The 19,658-nt window shown below is 41.1% G+C and overlaps 1 protein-coding gene across 2 annotated transcripts; it reads left to right on the plus strand.

Annotated features, from left to right (window-relative positions):
• Positions 1-20: 20 nt before the first annotated feature.
• actn2b (actinin, alpha 2b) lies at positions 21-18,979 on the plus strand. Of its 2 annotated transcripts, XM_046401299.1 has the most exons (21): positions 21-360; positions 3,895-4,009; positions 4,281-4,400; positions 4,545-4,631; positions 4,851-4,938; positions 5,327-5,405; positions 8,318-8,399; positions 8,628-8,713; positions 8,914-9,006; positions 9,271-9,501; positions 9,735-9,882; positions 10,210-10,360; positions 12,677-12,785; positions 13,579-13,719; positions 13,952-14,134; positions 14,435-14,569; positions 14,908-15,087; positions 15,277-15,423; positions 16,310-16,375; positions 16,499-16,657; positions 16,836-18,979. In XM_046401299.1, exons 1-21 carry the CDS (start codon positions 232-234, stop codon positions 16,992-16,994), a joined length of 2,688 nt encoding a protein of 895 aa, XP_046257255.1. In that variant the 5' UTR covers positions 21-231; the 3' UTR covers positions 16,995-18,979. The 2 variants fall into 2 exon arrangements, with proteins under 2 accessions (XP_046257255.1, XP_046257256.1); XM_046401300.1 differs by lacking the exons at positions 21-360; positions 3,895-4,009; positions 4,281-4,400; positions 4,545-4,631; positions 5,327-5,405 and having other exon boundaries at positions 4,857-4,938.
• Positions 18,980-19,658: the final 679 nt, after the last annotated feature.

Here is a 19,658-nt window from a genome sequence, read left to right on the forward strand (position 1 = left end):
GACACTCGAGTACTAATGAAACCCTCCCTTGTTCATCTGGGGCAACCAGAGCCAGACGTCTGTCAGGTCGGGACTCGACAGGACACCGGCAAGCGTGAGAGATAGTGAGAGGGAAGAGAGAGGAAGTAGCAGCTCGGAGAAAGTTAGGGAACTACCCACAGCGTTACGGCAAATCCACCTGAGCGGACGACACGCAGCTGAGTTTCAGGGGGAACAGAAATTAACGGCACAATGATGATGACCCAGGTGGAGACCACCGTGCACTATGACAACGGCTACGAGGATGAGTACATGATGCAGGAGGACGAGTGGGACAGGGACATGTTGCTGGACCCGGCTTGGGAGCAACAGCAGAGGAAAGTAAGTCAAAGAAAGAAAAACGAACCTGTATTTACGCACTGTGGTGGATGCAAAAGAGGCATTCAAGTAACCGTGATGCTGACAATTACGTTAAACGTTTTTAACGTTCAAATAATTTAGTAAGTAGTTAGTAAAAACGATACATTCTGTAATTAGCTTTTACGGTACCAAACGAAGTAGTTTCAGACAACTATGGACTAACGTCAAGTAAGCCATACTAAAGAAGTGAACATCCGGTCATGTGTTTTTCAAAATAAGACACATAATGGCGAAGTTTTGGGCAGCATTATGCGGATTAAAATCTAAATTAATATTTCTTTGACCAAAGACGCTAGGTTCATGAAACATCTCGTCTTCTGTAGCCATTATTTATATAAAGCACAATCACTAGAAGACGTTTTTTTCAGTATTTGCTCTCAAGTTGCTTGTGAATGAGCTAACTCGGCATCAATCACTTAAATTGTAAAAACAGAAAAAAGAAAAAAAGAAGTAACAGCATCAACTTTAGTCGGTCTTTCGGGCACTGCGGTAGGACAGACCTATAGCAAATAGGTTCCAGTTTTCTGTTACAGTTAGCGTTACAGCTCCCTGAAGTCTAAGAGGGGAAAATTGGGTCATTTATCACACGAGATGGTTGCAGTTAAACGCGAAATTCGAAAAAATGGCCTCCCCTACGCACGATCAAATTTTACGTGTAGTTGTATTTTGAAGGGTAACACCGTCCAGCTTCCGGTGTGGAATTATCTACGCGCTGCTGTCTTGACGCACCCCGGGGTGGGGGGCCCGAGGGTGGGGGCCTTGACGGACGGATGCGGTGGTGGGTACCAGCTAACAATAGCTGCCTTCCAGCGGCTCTCCAGACTGCTGCCTCTCCACTGATACGCGCGGAATGCGAGCTGTCAACAGATGCTTCTAACACATGATGACGCTCTTGGGATTAGAATGGACGCTACATCTAAAATTAACCTCGGGACCAAAAGGCATTATAGTGGGGTTAATCCAGTGTCCTTGGTGCGGAATTCTTTTGTTTATAGAAACCATACAGAAATATTGTACCAGCACACCAGCTCAACTCAATATAGCCTCGACTTCCCGCACTGTCAGTTGGTTTTAAGGCTTTAAAAAGTTGGCCTGTAAAGTGCAGCTCTTTGCACCACTGATGGACATCAGCCGCGCGCCCATTAACCTCCTGTGGCTCCCACATGGATGACGAAACTGTGTATTTTTGGTTACAGAAGGCAGCAACACGACAGCCAGATCCCTGGTCCGTGAACACAGCTCTGTGTCCAGTGTTTATCTTTTTGCTGATTATCATTTGGAGTTGATAAGTGCTCATTGGAGAGTGGTTGGGTTATGGGAGCAGCTGTTCACAAAGGTCCAAATTGACAAATGATGTTTGCATACAGCAATACTTGTATAGTGTTTCTTTTTGGCACAGTGGGAGGTGATGAAACTGCTCTGGGCCTGACCAGCTAGTAATACATCTTATATCCCTGCCTTGCATTCACAGCGAGCACTTGTGTGGCCACAAAGCTTTTGTTTGCGCCATTAGGCACCACTTTTAGTCACTTTTTCCGAATTATTTCCTAAATCTCTTGTCTAGCTCAAGCCTCTGTGCAGTGGATTTATTTCAAATCCTGCTAGCAGCTGTGGTAACTTTCCTTCAGTGGATATTAATATGACAGCGCTCATGTGAACCTTTTTAAATCTATTACCTCTTTCAAGGAGAGTGACAAAGCTCACGCTGCCCATTCATCCAAGTCTGCACTTTCCGGGTGCTGGGTTACATTAAGAGAAAGTGTAGAAGTGATAAGAATGAATATGCTCGTGTGAGTTAAATAGAAGTCAGAATGAAAGACGCATGGGAAAACCTTTTCAACATGTTAGACGTTCAGTTCTCATTTATTTCGAATCCTCTCGGACACAGAACGCCAGCCTCTGACCTAGAGAGGCCACAAAGGCGCTGGCCACTACAGTGACTCGGTTCAGTGAATATTTTTAGCTTAATTCGTCACTGGTCAGTAGTGCTGGAGAGTGCTGGTGGGTGGGGGGTCTTGGAAAGTGGGCAACAGGGTTCCACAACTGTGGCTGGGTCAAATATGGAGGACCAGCAGGCCACGTTTTTTAACAGGGATGGCAGCAGTTCAATGTCACATACGTCCTGTGGTGTGGTCTCCTGGTGTGGCATCTAATGCCCTTTCTTCTAAAGCCTGTAATATTGTGCTTTTACATCGGCACCCAGATGGGGGAACTGAGTGGCAAGATGGACACACATAGATACAAGGATGTATAAGAATCAGGCCTGCGGGAAAAAAAAGGCTGAAATATGTTCCTCAATTAATATCAATTTGTGGAAATAATTAGACAATGAAACCAGAGGTGTAAAAATAAACTCATGAAGTTTAAAGTAGCTCATATAAAATGTACACAGAGAAATAATACGTCACTGAGCTGTTGAACCTGTTCTAGTTATAATGTAAAGGGATGAGAATGCAAATTCATTACACTATTTTCTCAAAAATGGCCAAAAAATGCTAAATGAAAGGGAGCCAAAATGAAGGCCTACTGCAAACACCATGTTTTGAACCCTGACTTTAAAAGTACTAAGAAAAATCCTTATAGACAATTGTTTTGTTGATTTTTTTTACATATGGTTTACAGTATCCTACACATCATAAACATTTCATTCATATGTGATGATGGTAGCTTATTTGAATCCTTTTTTGTTGTTAATTTCTTTTATTTTTAATTAAGACACATCCCTTTATTCATACTTTTGGCAAATCTGTCAAAAATATTTCAAATATTATCCTTTATCTATGCCTGTCTGTCTTCATACCTCATCAAAGTAATGAGTGTGACCTGGAAGAAAAGCATGTACTGAATGAACATGTACTGTGATAAAGCTATCTCCTTGCAGCTTCAACCAACCACATTACAGGTGTCAAAATGGTGACAGAAAGTGACGCGAGGGGAAAACTCGCCCTGTAGCCACGTGACGTTTTCACTCACGCTGACATGGCGAGACGTTTTGACGTTTTTCCTCCCGGTCTCTTATCGTGAGGCACAGCACAGGGGGTCTAAATTTAACACCTTGTATCGGTCGGAATGTGCTCTGCGGTCGGCTCCAGGCTTTCATCCTGAGCACTCGGGATCTCTGCTGCTGGTTATTGAGAGACTTTATAAAAATAGGAGAAAGACAATGACCCCGTCTTAACTTGATTTGCAGTATTTCGGTACCAAACATGGAGTTGACAACAATTTGGTATATACTCTTATGGTGAGGGCTTGTTAAGTTGTTAGGGGCCTCAGTTTGTTTAGGACCACTGCAGAGAGGAATGTCATGTAACCCAACTAACTGCATTTCTCCTGTTTTTCTCTTTCCAATTATCTGTGGTGCATCAGCAGGGCTTCACAGGAAGTCTGAAGTCTGATATACAGACAATATCCAGGCAGATAATACTAATTATTTGTATGGTGACATTTTAACAAAACCTGTTTTAGCTGACCCGGGTCTTCCTCTCCTGTTGTTAGACCTTCACGGCCTGGTGTAACTCCCACCTGAGGAAAGCCGGTACTCAAATTGAAAACATTGAGGAGGACTTCAGGAATGGACTAAAACTCATGCTGCTCCTGGAGGTTATCTCAGGTTGGATGACTAAAAGAGGATGTCTCTTTTATAACTTCATGTTTTCTTAGTTCCTGATTAGTTCCTATTCTTTGTTTTTGTCTTTAGTTCACCATTAGGTTACCATGCACATTCACTGTTGGCAGCATTTTCGTCACAGTAGTATTAATTTTGCGGTTTATTTAGCTTTTAATGTGATGTAACTGATGCATCAGTTAAAACCACTTTTTGGTCAGGGACACAAACACATTACATACATATCTGACTCGGTCATATGATGTTCTGTTTACAGGAGAGAGGTTACCCAAGCCAGACAGAGGGAAGATGCGGTTTCATAAGATCGCTAACGTCAACAAAGCATTGGACTTCATCACAAGCAAAGGAGTGAAACTGGTCTCCATTGGAGCTGAAGGTACCCAAAGCCTCCCTGTACATATGAATATACTGTACTAGAGTCCATCGCTTGTCTGATATGAACTCACAGACATGAGCAATAATCAGACTTTATTATTTGGTTTACTGCAAAACCGATTCTAACAAATCATTTGCTTTTCAGAGATTGTGGACGGAAACGTAAAGATGACTCTTGGAATGATCTGGACTATCATCCTCCGCTTTGCCATTCAGGACATTTCTGTGGAAGGTGAGTTCATTGAATTTAGCACAAATCTAGCTAATCTTCTTAAGACATTGTGTTCACTGACTGCAGACATGGACAAAAGTAAAAGGTAAAGCAGAACATGTAATGCCATGAAAGTGTAAACCTGGTAGTTTTAGAAACCAAAGCAGTCGACTGACCTGAGGAGACCTGCACCGGATTGCATTATGTACTGTTCCAATTCACTTGAATTCACTTTCTCAGAAACCTCTGCCAAGGAGGGCCTGCTCTTGTGGTGTCAGAGAAAGACTGCCCCCTACAGGAATGTCAATGTCCAAAACTTCCATGTCAGGTTAGTATTCACCACAATAAACACTTTTTCTTTTAGTTGTGAATGCTGTTTGGTTACAGCGATAGTTTATGTGATCGATATCTAATCAAGGTTGTCCTCTCATTTCAGTCATGTACATGTAAAAAATATGATAAATGTTAGCACATGGTCTAAAATATTATTTTAATTTCCTTGCAAGACGATTTGTTACAGAACATATTGCAGTAATATGGAGTTTGTAGAGTGAATCTGATGAGGCATGACGTCAGTTTAAACAAATATCTAGACTATTCATATGCTGTGGTGCTAATGGTTAATGCCGGAACTGGACTTCATCAGCTTCATCTGCGAGTCAAGTTAATGTGTTTGAACTGACCTGTCGGTTCTCTCTGCTCGTTGGCTGGTGAAGCTGGAAGGATGGCCTGGCCTTCTGCGCCCTGATTCATAGACACAGACCCGACCTCCTCGACTACTCTAAGCTCAACAAGGTGTCGTGTGGTTTCACTTGTAACCAGGATGCTGTGTTGCAGCCCCCAAAACACTAACAGATTGATTTCCCACAAAATTAACCAAATAGAGCTTTTTGGGCTACTGTTTATGATGTGTTTATTTATGTTAGGAAAACTAGTCCAGTGTAAGACTGCAGGCATGTGCCACCTTAGTTAGACGAGTCTTAGGCGAGTTGAAGGGTTACTCGCAACGCTCACCTGATTTCCTGTTTTAATTGACTTATCTGAGCTCATGAAGGATTTGATTCAGAAAGGACTGGAAAATATGGCAGTTTGAGATTGAAGTGGTTTGTTGGGACAGAATCAGAAATTATAAATATGTGGCATTTCATAGGATCTGTGAGCTCCATGTTGTTGACAGTGTAAATTATTTGGGGTGAATTAAAGCGAATGTTTGCTGTAGATAAACAGTGTGTTAACTGGCTAATGGATGTCACGCCAATTTAATCTGTGGATGTGTTTCTTCTTCACTGCGTGATGTTTTTATTGGAAGTGCATTCATTTACTCTCACCTCATGCTTCATTATTCTTAACTAAAGCCGTTTGCTTTATACACAATTTCAGCATAATTAGCGTGAAACAAACTGTTGCTTCAGTTTTCAAGTCTGTTTTTGTTTTGAGCTGCGCCCATTTGAATTTAATGATGGAAATGTGTGGCCTGAAGTGATAAATGTGCAAGCCAGCACGTGTCTCCCTTCAAGTTATGGCAAATGAATACTGGCATTTCTCATCCAGCAGATCAGCGTGTGCATGCTACTTGAGCATAAATGTTTTTCACAGCAAACAAATGCACAGCTCATTAAAATGTTCAGGTTTTAATGGATGGTCAGAGTTCTCAGTGTTTGTGTGTATAAACAGGTGAGGGCCTCAGTGAGCTGTGTATTCGCCGAGTTAGAGAGCACAGTTGACATCCTTCATGTGCTTGTCAAGTAACAATTATGCACAAATAGCACACCTATTTTACCCTCTGGAAGAAGACGCCAGACGCTTAGCCAGAAGGAAATGCCAAAGCTGCTGTAGAAGTATTGACAAAACAGATTTTTTTTTTTTTTTTAAGTAAAAACCGACAATAGATATTTTATCCATATGGTTTTATGGTCATTTTATCCAATTTATGCCTGAGGCTCACACTGAAAATATATTGTCCATTGGCTAAAAAAAAATCATACCATGTATCATGAGAAAACAGACTTCTGAACTCAAATAGAAAGTTTGACTTTACATGGGCCAAATTTGGCCTGATGCTGGGTATTTAGAGTCGGGAACCTCCATGGTTGGTTACAAGAGTAACATTTTGATTTGTTTTGGAAACAGAAGCGCTCACTTTTCAGCACACAACTCACTGGCCTGACTTGGAGATGACCCTGAATAGTCACAGAAACATGAGCCTAGTCCCTGCAGGGCTCAGGCTTAGCTTTACCTCTGCTATTGTCCTCGCTGTCACGTAGTGTTCCCCAGTTAGCGGCTGCTGGTTCTCATGAATGTCTGAAAGATGTTTATGAAACGATTGCTGTGGTATTTATTAGTCAAATGTTAAGTATCACTGTGAGGCTGGTGTTGATTTTCATAATTAGGAAAGGGCACTGAAGGAAGATGAGGGATGAGGCACACACACACACACACACACACACACACACACACACACACACACACACACACACAATCACACAATCAACCAAATCTATCCCTCTCTGCTGCTTTTTCTCACTCTTTCAATCTCTTGGACATACATATTCACACATTCAGTCACACCTCGACTTTTCAGTTCTGCTTGTGCTGCCAGGAGACAGTTGCATTGTGTTCCAGGCAGCTGTTGAGTCTGGCTCCAGGTGAGCGTGTTCGTTAAGCTTGCAGTTTTATAGCTGGCTGAGACGGCTCGGGCCAGGGGCGCAAACACACAGGGGTATCCTTCTAGCCATCCATCCGTCCATCCCTCCATCCCATGATCAATTTACAAGCCTATCAATCCATCTCTCTGTCCTGCACTGGATCTGTGAGCAGCTGGCCCTGTCATGTAGTGTGCCAGCCCCCGTCCCCCTCTACCACAGCGGTACAGAGATAGGGACAATAGCAGCAGCATGATAGCATGATCCCTTTACCCCACTGTACTCCCTCACTTCACTGGCTGTCCCTCACTTCACTGGCTGTCCAATTAGCAGGGAAGGGTTCACTGTCAGCTGTTGGCCTAATGCACTACTCCCACTCTGTTAAAACACCTGGTTTCTCTTGTCAGATTCACTTTTATGAGAAAAAAAAGCTAATTTCTTTGATTAAATCTATCATTCCAAAAAAATATGACTGTAGACTTGAATCATATTCTTGTGTATCTTTTCTATTAGTTGATTCATTCACTAGCTGATCAATTTATGGCAATTTACTTCGGAATTTTTTAATTATTTCGTTATTTTAGTCATTCAAGTCATTCCTGAAGTAAAAATAAACTCCTGCTTGTTATGGATTCATGAATGTCAAGATGCTTGCCTTTGCCAGTATCTCTAATCTCAGACACACCACTTTGACATGGCACATACTAAAGGATCAAATGTTTAATTAAAAATGATAATTGTAATCAGTTAATTTTAATCATTTGTTAAAAGATCAATATGTACTAAAAGTAATTAATGTCAATTGATTTGAGAAAATTATAATGAATGATTTTCCTGTTGAAGCTCGTTTCATAGGAAGTTGTTATTAAATATTCAGCTCATGTGAAAACTAGAAATATCATAAAGCCATTTCTAGGTTTTTGTGCAACAGCACTCTGATATGAGTGCATGTACAGTTGGTGAACAAGGAGTGTGGTGTGTCCACCATAGCAGGGAGGTCAGCATGGTGGTATTTTAAGTCCAACATTGCTGTTCAGTGATGTAGAATTGTATGTCTTTATTTAGGATGATCCTCTGGGGAACCTGAACCTGGCTTTTGACATAGCAGAGAAACACCTGGACATTCCCAAAATGCTGGACGCAGAAGGTAATGTTTTATGGAACAGATAGACCCAATTTGAATTTATAGATTAATATGTTCAACTTTCTCATATGCCGTTCTTCAAAATAAGTGTTTCCAGTATGAACTTCACTGTGCTGTTTTTTTTTTGTCTCCTCCCACTCTCCAAAGCAATTTTCCACTTTTTTGATTTAGGTTTTTCACTTCTTTCACCCTTTGTGCAACCCTGACTTTTCCTTCCTCTCAATGCCACAGATATCATCAACACCCCCAAGCCTGATGAAAGAGCTATCATGACCTACGTGTCCTGCTTTTACCATGCTTTTGCAGGAGCGGAGCAGGTACAGTAGTTGAACCTATTCCCTTACCAATTTCTATTTTTAGTTGACTTAGCTACCCCTCGTATCCATACGTATTTTGAGAACAGAGTTAGGTGCATTTATCTATCATCTGTTTGATTTTGATCGTGAGCCACAATGTTATTAGAGATACTTGAATGATCAATCAGAGCGTGGCCCACTGTGTTGCTTTTTGCCCTTAGGCAGAGACGGCTGCCAACAGGATCTGTAAGGTGCTTGGTGTAAACCAGGAAAATGAGAAAATGATGGAGGAGTATGAGAGACTTGCCAGTGAGGTAAAGCATTATTTGAAATTTCATATGTATGTCATACGTGATGATGGTGATGACACATGTAATGAAATGTGCAAGTGAAATTTAGTTAAACTTGAGAACCTTTGTGGAAAATGGATGCATATACTTCAACGTACAGACAATTACAGACGTAATTGTAGAATAAACCACATCTATTTTTTCCCCTAACTATGTATCCCGTTGCTGTGATTAGAGACTAATCTGCTGCCACTCCACTCATTCCCACGTTGTCCTTGTGTTTCCCAGCTGCTGGAGTGGATCCGTCGCACCACTCCCTGGCTGGAGAACCGGACCCCAGAGAAGACCATGGCAGAGATGCAAAGGAAACTGGAGGACTTCAGGGACTACAGACGTCAGCACAAGCCCCCTAAGGTGCAGGAGAAGTGCCAGCTGGAAATCAACTTCAACACTCTGCAGACCAAGCTGCGCATCAGCAATCGTCCTGCCTTCATGCCCTCTGAGGGGAAGATGGTATCTGTAAGTTATCACTCCAAACTCTTCCTCAGCTTACAGTTCAGTTCCCAAAGAAGTGTTCACAATTGTGTGCACCACTGTTGGTGTTAAATGCTTTAGAGATTAATGGCTTCTGACACTGTGATTTATTTATTTATTTTGAACTGTCAATGATATTTGTTTGTCAGATTTTCTTATTTGGCAGGTTAGAATTGATTAAAAAAATTACCACTTTTGTACCGTGACTTTCCATTCAGGATATTGCCAGTGCATGGCAGGGCCTGGAGCAGGCAGAGAAAGGCTATGAGGAGTGGCTCCTCACAGAGATCCGTAGGCTGGAGAGGCTGGACCATCTGGCTGAAAAGTTTCGCCAGAAAGCCACCAATCATGAGAACTGGGCCAGCGGTGAGTCGTTTTTAGCCGCATTTATCCATTTTATCTCTCACTGCTACTCTGTGTTTATGGATCTGCATCGTTATCTCTTGAATTGCTGGCTCCCCATTTATTTCCAGGCATCTGTATTCCTGCTTCTCTGCCTGTTTTTTGGTGTCCATATTTTAACCCTTTATCTTGGAGTTTGATTGAGGGTTTTTGAGTCTGTTCAGTGCAATCAGTCTGTAGTGAACTTAAGGAGGTCATTTTCTTCATCGGCAATGACCACATAAAACCAGTGTTTAGCCCTAACCTTTAATCATCTTGGTGCCCCTCTCTCTTTGCATGCGTGATATTCAGGTAAAGAACTGATCCTCTCCCAGAAGGACTATGAAACAGCTACCCTGACAGAAATCAGAGCACTGCTTCGAAAACATGAGGCCTTCGAGAGCGACTTGGCAGCACACCAGGACAGAGTGGAGCAGATTGCCGCCATTGCACAGGAGCTTAAGTACGCACTCCCTTTAGCAGACGTTTACAGTCATGTGTCATGGAGGCCGAGAAGTATGTTGTCACTATTGTGAAACACAAGAATACAAGGGGGAACCTAATAGCAAATACAGATCTTATTTCCTGTTTCTCTCATAATTTGTAAAAATATTATTTTAATAGGGATTTTGGCTTTAGACATTGTATAACCTACAGGGGTGATTTGCTGGATAGATTCCAGATAAATCATCCTCTGAATGAATGGAATCCATGCAAACACAGAATATGTAGTTCAGTGGTGCCAAAACATATCTTGTCTTTGTTCACATTTGAGACATTGGAAGAAGAAGGAGAAGAAAGTGAAAGACAAGCAGTGCAGAAAACAATCTGCAACAATATGAACTCACTGTCTGCAAAGTGATTATTTTGAACAATTTTGGAAAAGTTCTCAGGTAAATAACTTAAACCATCTTCCCCTCAGTTAAGTGCTCATCACTTCTTCTGTATCTAGAAGGGTAGAGGGTGTGGTTAACAGGCGTGCTGACAATTTCAGTCGGCAGTCAGTGATGAACAGCTGTCCATCGTTACCTTTGTTACCTCAGCCAGGATTGGCCACAGTGTTTCCTGTTACATATTTAACCACCGCTTTGAGAGAGGAAGATATCATTTCAGCTGACAAGAAAAATGGCCATGTGGTTTCTCAGAAGGTATGTGACGGTTCCATGATTATGTTTGCTTATTCATTTTGCATTGCTGGTTTGTTTTGTTTTACTCAAGTTTTTGAGAATGTTGTTTTCCCTTACAGTCATTTGCTCCTCGTTTTGCTGCTAAGCTGGAATGTCCATTGCTTTCCTGTTAGAAACAGTAAGACTATCTCTTCATTATCAATGTATTCTGAAAGTATTAAACTCAAGTCACTTTATCACATGCTTTAGCTTATTTTACAATTTCCTCCTGCTTCTAGATTGGAGCCAGCATGAGCTTAATAAGGGTGGTGTTGCTAACGTGGAGGCATCTCCTGACCTCTACTACACTTCATCCCAAAGTGCTCCTACCCAGCCTTCCACTGTGGGTTACCCTGCTGTCTCAGTCCCATATGATGAAGTGACGGGAGTGTATTTTAGTCCTGACACCAATCCAGCAAGCTCTACTTCAGGTGGTTCCAAGGTGGCCTCATGGAATGTTGCTTTTGATTGGGGTCCTGAGGAAGAATTTACAACTCCAGAGCCAGAATCCCTAACATCTCAGCCCTCACCTGGCATTGGCCTTACTCCCCCTCCACCTTTGTATCGGACAGGTGAGCTTGAGAAATATGAAGAGAACTCTGAGCGTGGTAATTCAGAAATGGAAACTGTGGAGCTAGGCATTATGATGCCACCACTGCCTCCTCCATATCCAGGACCTGGCTTCTGGGGTGGTGAGTTAAAAGAATATACAGCTGTCCTTGAGCATGGAAATGAAGAGAGGGAAACAGAAGAGCAAGGTTTCAGTCTCCACTCGCCCGACACTTTGGCTCCAACAGAGGAGTTGACGGCTCCTTCCATGTCTGAAGACTACATGCAACTGCTTCAACAAGAACTGGGACCAAGCAAGTACTACGTCTTGACTGGTCAGCTTCCCCCTGGCACCATCTCTCATGTCAGTTCAGGCTACGAGGCTGGCATAGACCATTGGGATGAGGTCCATTACGAGAAATCCCATAATCCTGTGGCTGACACTTGGATGGAGCAGGTTCATAATGATGAACTCTGGCAGCAGCCACAGTATCACATCACAGTTTAACTGAATTTCAACTCAAATGTATCTTGATGTCTGAGTTGCTTGTGAAATTTAAATAAAATGCAAAATGCAACATCTAACAGTCTTATTTCCTGTGGGCCAATAAGTTGGGTAACATCTTGATAGTTTCAAGTGTTGCATATCAAAAACTTTGAGGTAAAGAATGTAACTGTAAGTCAGTTTAACGACTAAAGAGCTCTAAATGGTGGCATGGTTTTTTTTTTTTTTTTTTTTTCACTATGGTAATGGTGTGGTGTCAATTCCTTTCAACTCTATCTTAAGACTTGCGTGTGCCTTTCCAGCACAAAAAGGGCCTTGGTGAAATATCACTTATAGGCTAAAAATTGCATGCTAAACACAATCTTTACACATTAAGATGTGGTTTCACATGTAACTATACTATCATATTTCTACTTTCACATGATCTGACCTTTTGTATGGGGAATGTAACAACTGACTTTATTCTCAGTAGTTCTTTCTTGAGACACCCAAATGCTTGGGGAAAACTTCAAAGCTCTTTCTAACAGTTGAAATAAACTGCAGTACTTTGTTTTTTCAGTGAGCTGGATTACTATGACGTGGCTGCTGTGAACCAACGCTGCCAGAGCATCTGTGACTTGTGGGACAAGCTGGGAACCCTGACTCAGAAGAGGAGAGAGGCACTGGAGGTGAGGCCCACATTCAGGCCAAGCACATGGATACAACTTAAAAATGGCTTAATATGTGAATATATGACAGATAAAGGATTCATGTCTATGACCAGTTTCTTTAATAGGATTTAAGTGTTTCTTCATTATAGTCAGTTGAAGGATTCATTTCTTTGCTTATGTTAGAATAAGTTGGTAAGTCCCCCCACAAGAGTGCGCTAATGTTCCACATGGATTACAATTGATGCCAAATGAAGTTGCATCCAAGACAAACTTAATCAAAATACCAGTGTAAACATATTTAGCTGTTGTCACTGACATTTCAACAGTGAAGACAAAGCTGACTGATGAGAAATAACTCAATCCCCTCTAAAACTCCTGACCCAGATAGGATGGTAAAATACCGGGACGGAGGGGATAAAGGAGAAATAAATGTAAGAGTCCTGTCCATGAAATGATTGGCTGAATGCCCACTAGCCACTTCCTCTGATCCATGCTGGCCACTCCAGACCTGCAAATGTGTGAGGGCCCAGGAAAAGGGCCAAGGATTAAGTCTGAATGACAGGGACAGGGTCTGTTTTCTGTCCCTTCTTCTGTCCCTGAGCTGGGGGTTAACAAGGCCATACCAATGTTATGCACCATGGGATTAGTCATCAAAACAGGTGAGGGGATGTTTGTATCAGGAATTGTGATATGAAGATGGTGACTCCTGAGTTCAGGATGGAGCCTGATGCTGAGCTGTAGGCTGAATGTTATGAGTTTTTCAGGATTTAAAAATATACAGCAGATATGTGATATCTTGTAATCCTCTCAGCGGACAGAAAAGCTGCTGGAGACTATTGATCAGTTGTTCCTGGAGTTTGCCAAGAGGTCGGCTCCCTTCAACAATTGGATGGAAGGAGCCATGGAGGATCTGCAGGACATGTTCATAGTGCACACTACTGAAGAAGTCCAGGTAGGCTTACTCACAGCATTGTAGACTCACACACTTAGTGCTATGTGTGTAATACTAGTTTTATTTCGTTTCACTGCTGCTGTTGAAATGTGCAGTTAAGATTAGCCTGCTCACAATGTCATGTTATACAGTGAGTAATGTTGGTACATCTGCTGTACCCAAAAGAAAACCACATTATGCTATTAATAAAAACTGAAAATGTAATAACATTTCTGGACTTTTCCCATTCCAGAGTCTCATCGCAGCTCATGAGCAGTTTAAAGCTACCCTACCGGAGGCGGATGCAGAAAGACAGGCCATCTTGGGAATCCAAAGTGAGGTGCAGAAAATTTCCCAGAGCTATGGGATTAAGGCCAGCATTATCAACCCCTACAGCACCATCACAGTCGAGGAGCTTCTCAACAAGTGGGAAAAGGTAGCTACAACTTTAAAACTGGCTTATAGACTCATATATTGCGGAATAGAGTCATTATTCAGAGAGTGGCTGTCTGGCCATATAAAAGCATTAATTATGAGATAGCAAAAAGGAGCACAGTATCTCCATTCCAGTGCTGCTCTAATGTTTTATCACTGGGTTTAAGCACCCACTAAGAATCTAAAACATTTTATATGTAATAGCATAATTCTGTTGAATGTTCATGGCACTTTTCAGGAGTGGCCATCTTCCCACAGTTAAAAATAATCCCTTTTGTTTGTGCATGTGTGTGTTTTCTAGGTAAAGAAGCTGGTTCCTCAAAGGGATGGTGCCCTCCAGGAGGAGATGGCACGCCAGCATGCCCATGAAAGGCTGAGAAGACAGTTTGCTGCCCAGGCTAATCTCATTGGACCCTGGATACAGGCCAGGATGGAGGTTAGACATACAGCCTTCATAAGCAATTTGACAGTTATCTCCACTTAACCAAATAATGACCTAAATGGAAGATAATTATATCTTAGGGTACAATGATGGTGGCTGTACTGATAATTATGATAATTGAATAATGTCAAGTATTATTATCCATATACATTTGTTTCTTCATCAAATTCTAAATGTCCTTATTCTTAGCCACAGGTAAATGACCCCTGGTTGTGTAAGTGAGCAGGCCATCTAATCTTAATACCTGCATCGTGTCCTCTAAATTGGTAAAAAAAAAAAAATAAATAAATAAAATAAAGTTGACCCTGTGGCGACTCGTGTTATTCTCGCAGGAGATTGGGCGCTGTTCCCTGGAGGTCGGAGGCACCCTGGAGGACCAAATGACCCAGCTGAAGCAGTTTGAGCATGTCATTGTTGCTTACAAGCCCAACATCGACAAGTTGGAGGGAGACCACCAGCTTATCCAAGAGTCGTTGGTGTTTGATAACAAACACACCAACTACACTATGGAGGTATAGGGTAGTGGCAAGGTGTATCTTGCACAAGATACTCATTGCAGGTCTGGATGGATGGTGGTGGAGGCTGAAATATATATACATATATATATATGTTATCTACATGTAGTTTTGTGGTTTTTAAACATTCAGTACTGCTAAATGGTCAAGCATGTTAACATGTCTGCTCTGTCACCACATCAACAGCACATTCGTGTCGGGTGGGAGCTGCTTCTCACAACCATCGCCCGAACCATTAATGAGATTGAGACCCAGATCCTGACTCGAGATGCCAAGGGCATCAGTCAGCAGCAGATGAATGAGTTCAGATCCTCTTTCAACCATTTTGACAGGGTACAGCTCTCAACCAATTTCATGTCATTTTTTTGTCAATTTCAGTGACTGTTCTTAAACAATCTGAGCAAAGCAGAGAAGTGGATGGTAACCCTCTATCTAGAATTGGTTCTGTAACTGTGAGGACTTGAGCCAAAATGTTCTTCCTAGAGCAGTGTTTGTATATGAGCTACTGAATTATTACCAGAGCAATTTCTTGTAGGGAAGGTGGATGGAAATTCTGCTTTCTCCAACACAGATTATCACATATAAAGCATTCCAAACAGTAGTTTGTATTGTACCATGGAATGTTAAGCCATGTTTAGGTAAAATTTTAGCCTGTGAGACTTTTTGAAGTAAGCGTATTCAGTTTCATTTTATTCAGGCTCCATCTGTAGGAATTCCACAGGTAGAGCACAGATAACACACCTGACAAATACAAACTTGAAAGTGGCAAAATATTGTTGTGTACTTATGTTCCAGATAAGAACTGTTAGTGTCGGTGAATAAAACTTTATGTGCACAGAGTTGTAGTCTGTGCATAAATCTCTTTTATCATGAGATCTTTAGTGTTCTTAATGTCTTATCATGACAGCCAAAAGATTAGGTGCTTAAAGTTGAAAGCATTCTCCCTCAGAGGTATTTATTCTATCATAGTGGAAACCGTTCAATTGCTAGTGTCAGATTTGGGAAAAGTTTGAAAACACTGCACACTGAATATGTATTTTAGGATGTAGTCTTAACAACATTCATGTCATATTAAATTTCATTAAGATAAGTACATACTGTAAATAATACACTTAGCTTGTGCCTCCGTTATGCTTCAGTCTTTTCTGTGATCTCCCTTGACTCTACTTTCCTCCTTATTTCCTGCATGGTGAACCTTACATTTGGCTTCTAACTGTAGAAGAAGAATGGAGCAATGGACACTGATGACTTCAGAGCCTGCCTCATCTCTATGGGTTATGACTTGGTATGGTAATTCAAACATGGGTGTGTGGATGGGGTTATATTACCAGTTGCTCTTACTATTTTTTTGCTTACGGTATCTTACTTTACAAAACTTTCTGTCATTTTCCATCCATGCCTTCCGCAGGGAGAGGTGGAGTTTGCCCGTATAATGATGCTAGTGGATCCCAATGCTACCGGAATCGTCTCTTTCCAGTCTTTCATTGACTTTATGACCAGAGAGACTGCTGACACAGACACCGCTGAGCAGGTTGTTGCATCCTTCCGAATCCTGGCAACTGACAAGGTATGTGTGTGTGTGTTATTGTGGTACACTGACATATGTGCAGATATTCTTAGCTGGCGCTAATCTACTATATTCCAGTCATTATTTCCAAGTGGTTTCATACTGATTTATGATCTACAGTTTTGTTCATGAGCTTAGAAAGAAGAATGTGTTTTAATTTTTCTTTCCACCATCACAGCCCTACATACTAGTGGAGGAGCTGAGGAGAGAACTCCCCCCAGAACAAGCAGAGTATTGTATCATGAGGATGCCACCTTACACTGGCCATGGAGCACCACCAGGGGCACTGGACTACACTGCCTTCTCCACTGCCCTCTATGGAGAGAGCGACCTTTAATCTACTAGAAAACCTATTATCTACTGACCGTTTACCTAACAACCCCCCGTGCCCCCAGTTTTTTGATGAATTTAAGAAATCTTTAAGAGAGTTGGATCAAATATGTTGAATGAAGTGTGTTTGTGGCCTTACCAGGTTTGTGTTGATTAGTGTTCTGAAGAATAAGACTGTCAACACCTATGCTGAGCATTGCCATGTGTCTTGGAAACCCCCCTATGTCCTCTTGGATAAAAGATGTCCCCTAACATAAATTCCAGTGTTGAAATTATATTGAAACAACTCATAAACAATGTATATTTTATCTTTTGTGTTATAACAATTGTGCAGAAATTAGAGGTTCTGTGATCAAAGAAAAGCTAGAAGAGAAATTCTGTCCATCAAAAGTACAGATCACTTAGTACAACAACAGGATAATGTTGCTTCTGGGGTTTGTCAGTTAAACTAATTAGACACAAAAGTCCTGGTTTGTCTAGCAATATTATGTATTGTGTTCATGTTTCCTCGCAGTGCCTTTGTTTTGGAAATACAGTCTTCTGATAAGATGTTTTAAGATGTCTAAAGTGAATTACAGTTTGCAAAAACAATTTTAAACCTACTGCCTTTTAACAATAAACAGTTTAGAGAATGGGTTCCCAAAAGGCCAAAAATATACAGTAGTACAGGAAAAGTGGGGAAACCACATGGATGCAAAAGTAAATGTTTACAGTTGCTCAGTCATTAAAGGGCAGGGAACACGGTCAATTGAATGTGCAGTATTCATGAGTAATGTGTTCAAAGATAAAACATTTTCTCAGGCAGCAACAAACACACTAATGCTTACATGTGCCTAGAAATAACTACAGTAAACTCAAAAAAAGGTTTCTTTCTTGTGGGGGTGGCACGGTGGTGCAGTGGTTAGAACTGTCACCTCACAGCAAGAGGGTTTCAGGTTTGAATCCCAGTCTGGGTCCTTCTGTGCAGAGTTTGCATTTTCTGCCTGTGTCGGTTTTCTCTAGGTACTCCGGCTTCCTCCCTCCCACAGTCCCAAAAACGTTAGGTTGCATTAGGTTAATTGGCCCTAGGTCCTGTGTGTGTGTGGCTGTCCGTCTTTGTGTGTCAGCCCTGCGACTGACTGGCGACCAGGGTGTAACCCACCTCTTGCCTGTAGTCAGCTGGGCTCCAGGCTCCCGTGACCCTGATGGATAAGCGGATGGATATTGAAAATGGATGGATGGACCACAATTGTGTTGTACACAATTAATGCATGTGATTGCTAAATATGTTTACTTTTGTAGTCCAGTTGTTTCCTAGTTTTTCTCTGTTGATAGTGCATATTTTGGCCTTTTTGTATACTCTTCTTCTACTGTTTGAGTATAAAATGAAGAAATAGTATTTCAAGAATGTCCATGCTGTCCCAAGTGGAGTGGTTAATTCTACATTTGTCAAGTAAATGGTGAAGTGGTAGTGATTCAACCAAAATGTGCTGGTTATGTACATGCTTGATTCTGACTCAAATTATTTTCGAAAACAATCTTCATGTAATGCTCTAAAAAAAAAAAAAAGATAAATGACATGTTTTGTGTTCTCAATTTCACACAAAGAGGCATTTGGTGTGGAAGTTATGAAAGTAATGGAATTTTCTGTGAAGAGGATCATCGCCTACTTCACACACTGGAGCACGCTATTAATTTAATACTCTATTTAGATTCAAGCAATTCCCTTTAAAAGAATAGTTGTCTTAGACACCACTGATCAGTTTGTGTGAGTTCCTGTATTTTGGTTGGAAAATAAAAATACTCAGGCAGTAAGACGTTTCTTGGCTCAGTTATCAACAAATTCAGTAAGTTAAACTTATTTGAGGGTGATGGATTATTTAAATAAAGTGTCTGTGACTAATTTTAAACATGTATTTCAACCTGATAAATCACTGTTCGTACTGTGCCGTAACTCAAGTTAACAAAAGCCTCACCAGTAGATGTACTGGTGTAATAACAGCATGACAACAAGCCTAAATAAACAAATAAAAAAAAAATTTAATGGTATTTTATGACAGGTTTCTAATCTAAGTTCTTCATATCTGTATGATAGTATAATTGACATGTCATCAAAAATTAGAGGTTAGGGCTTGAACAGGTACAAATCAATAATATAAAACATACTATACGACTGAGGGAAGATACTGGTGAGATGGGTTGTATGGGTTGCAGTTGCAGTAATAGGAGGGCTACATTTTAAGCACAGCTTTACAAGCTTACATGGTAAAGCAGCTCAGAGAAAAAAAACAGTGACATATGCAGTCAGTCCATCTGTTGGTTTTCTAACAAGAGCTAGTCATGTAAAAATTCTGACCAGATAGTGTCTTTGAAAGAAAAGTTGGTGGGCGTTATTAAACTATACCAGAAATACCCACAGAAGATCTTCATGGCAAATTCATGACATTACATTGTACTGATTTTTTTTTTCAAGATGTTTCCTTGGAAGATTTGCTTAATTTGATACTAATTAGGGGAAAAACTGAGACAGCATTCAGTCAGTAAAACTACTGACTGATATGAAGATAAAGGTTAATAAATGAATAGTGAACGATTTGGATTTGAATGGAGCGACAATGGAGCGACGTGACATTCCTGGTTCCTACAATTTTATACAAAATACAGACCAAGAGAGGAAGTAAACTGAAGTGCT

Source organism: Scatophagus argus, chromosome 10, assembly GCF_020382885.2.
Source record: "Scatophagus argus isolate fScaArg1 chromosome 10, fScaArg1.pri, whole genome shotgun sequence".
Classification (NCBI taxonomy): Eukaryota; Metazoa; Chordata; class Actinopteri; family Scatophagidae; genus Scatophagus; species Scatophagus argus.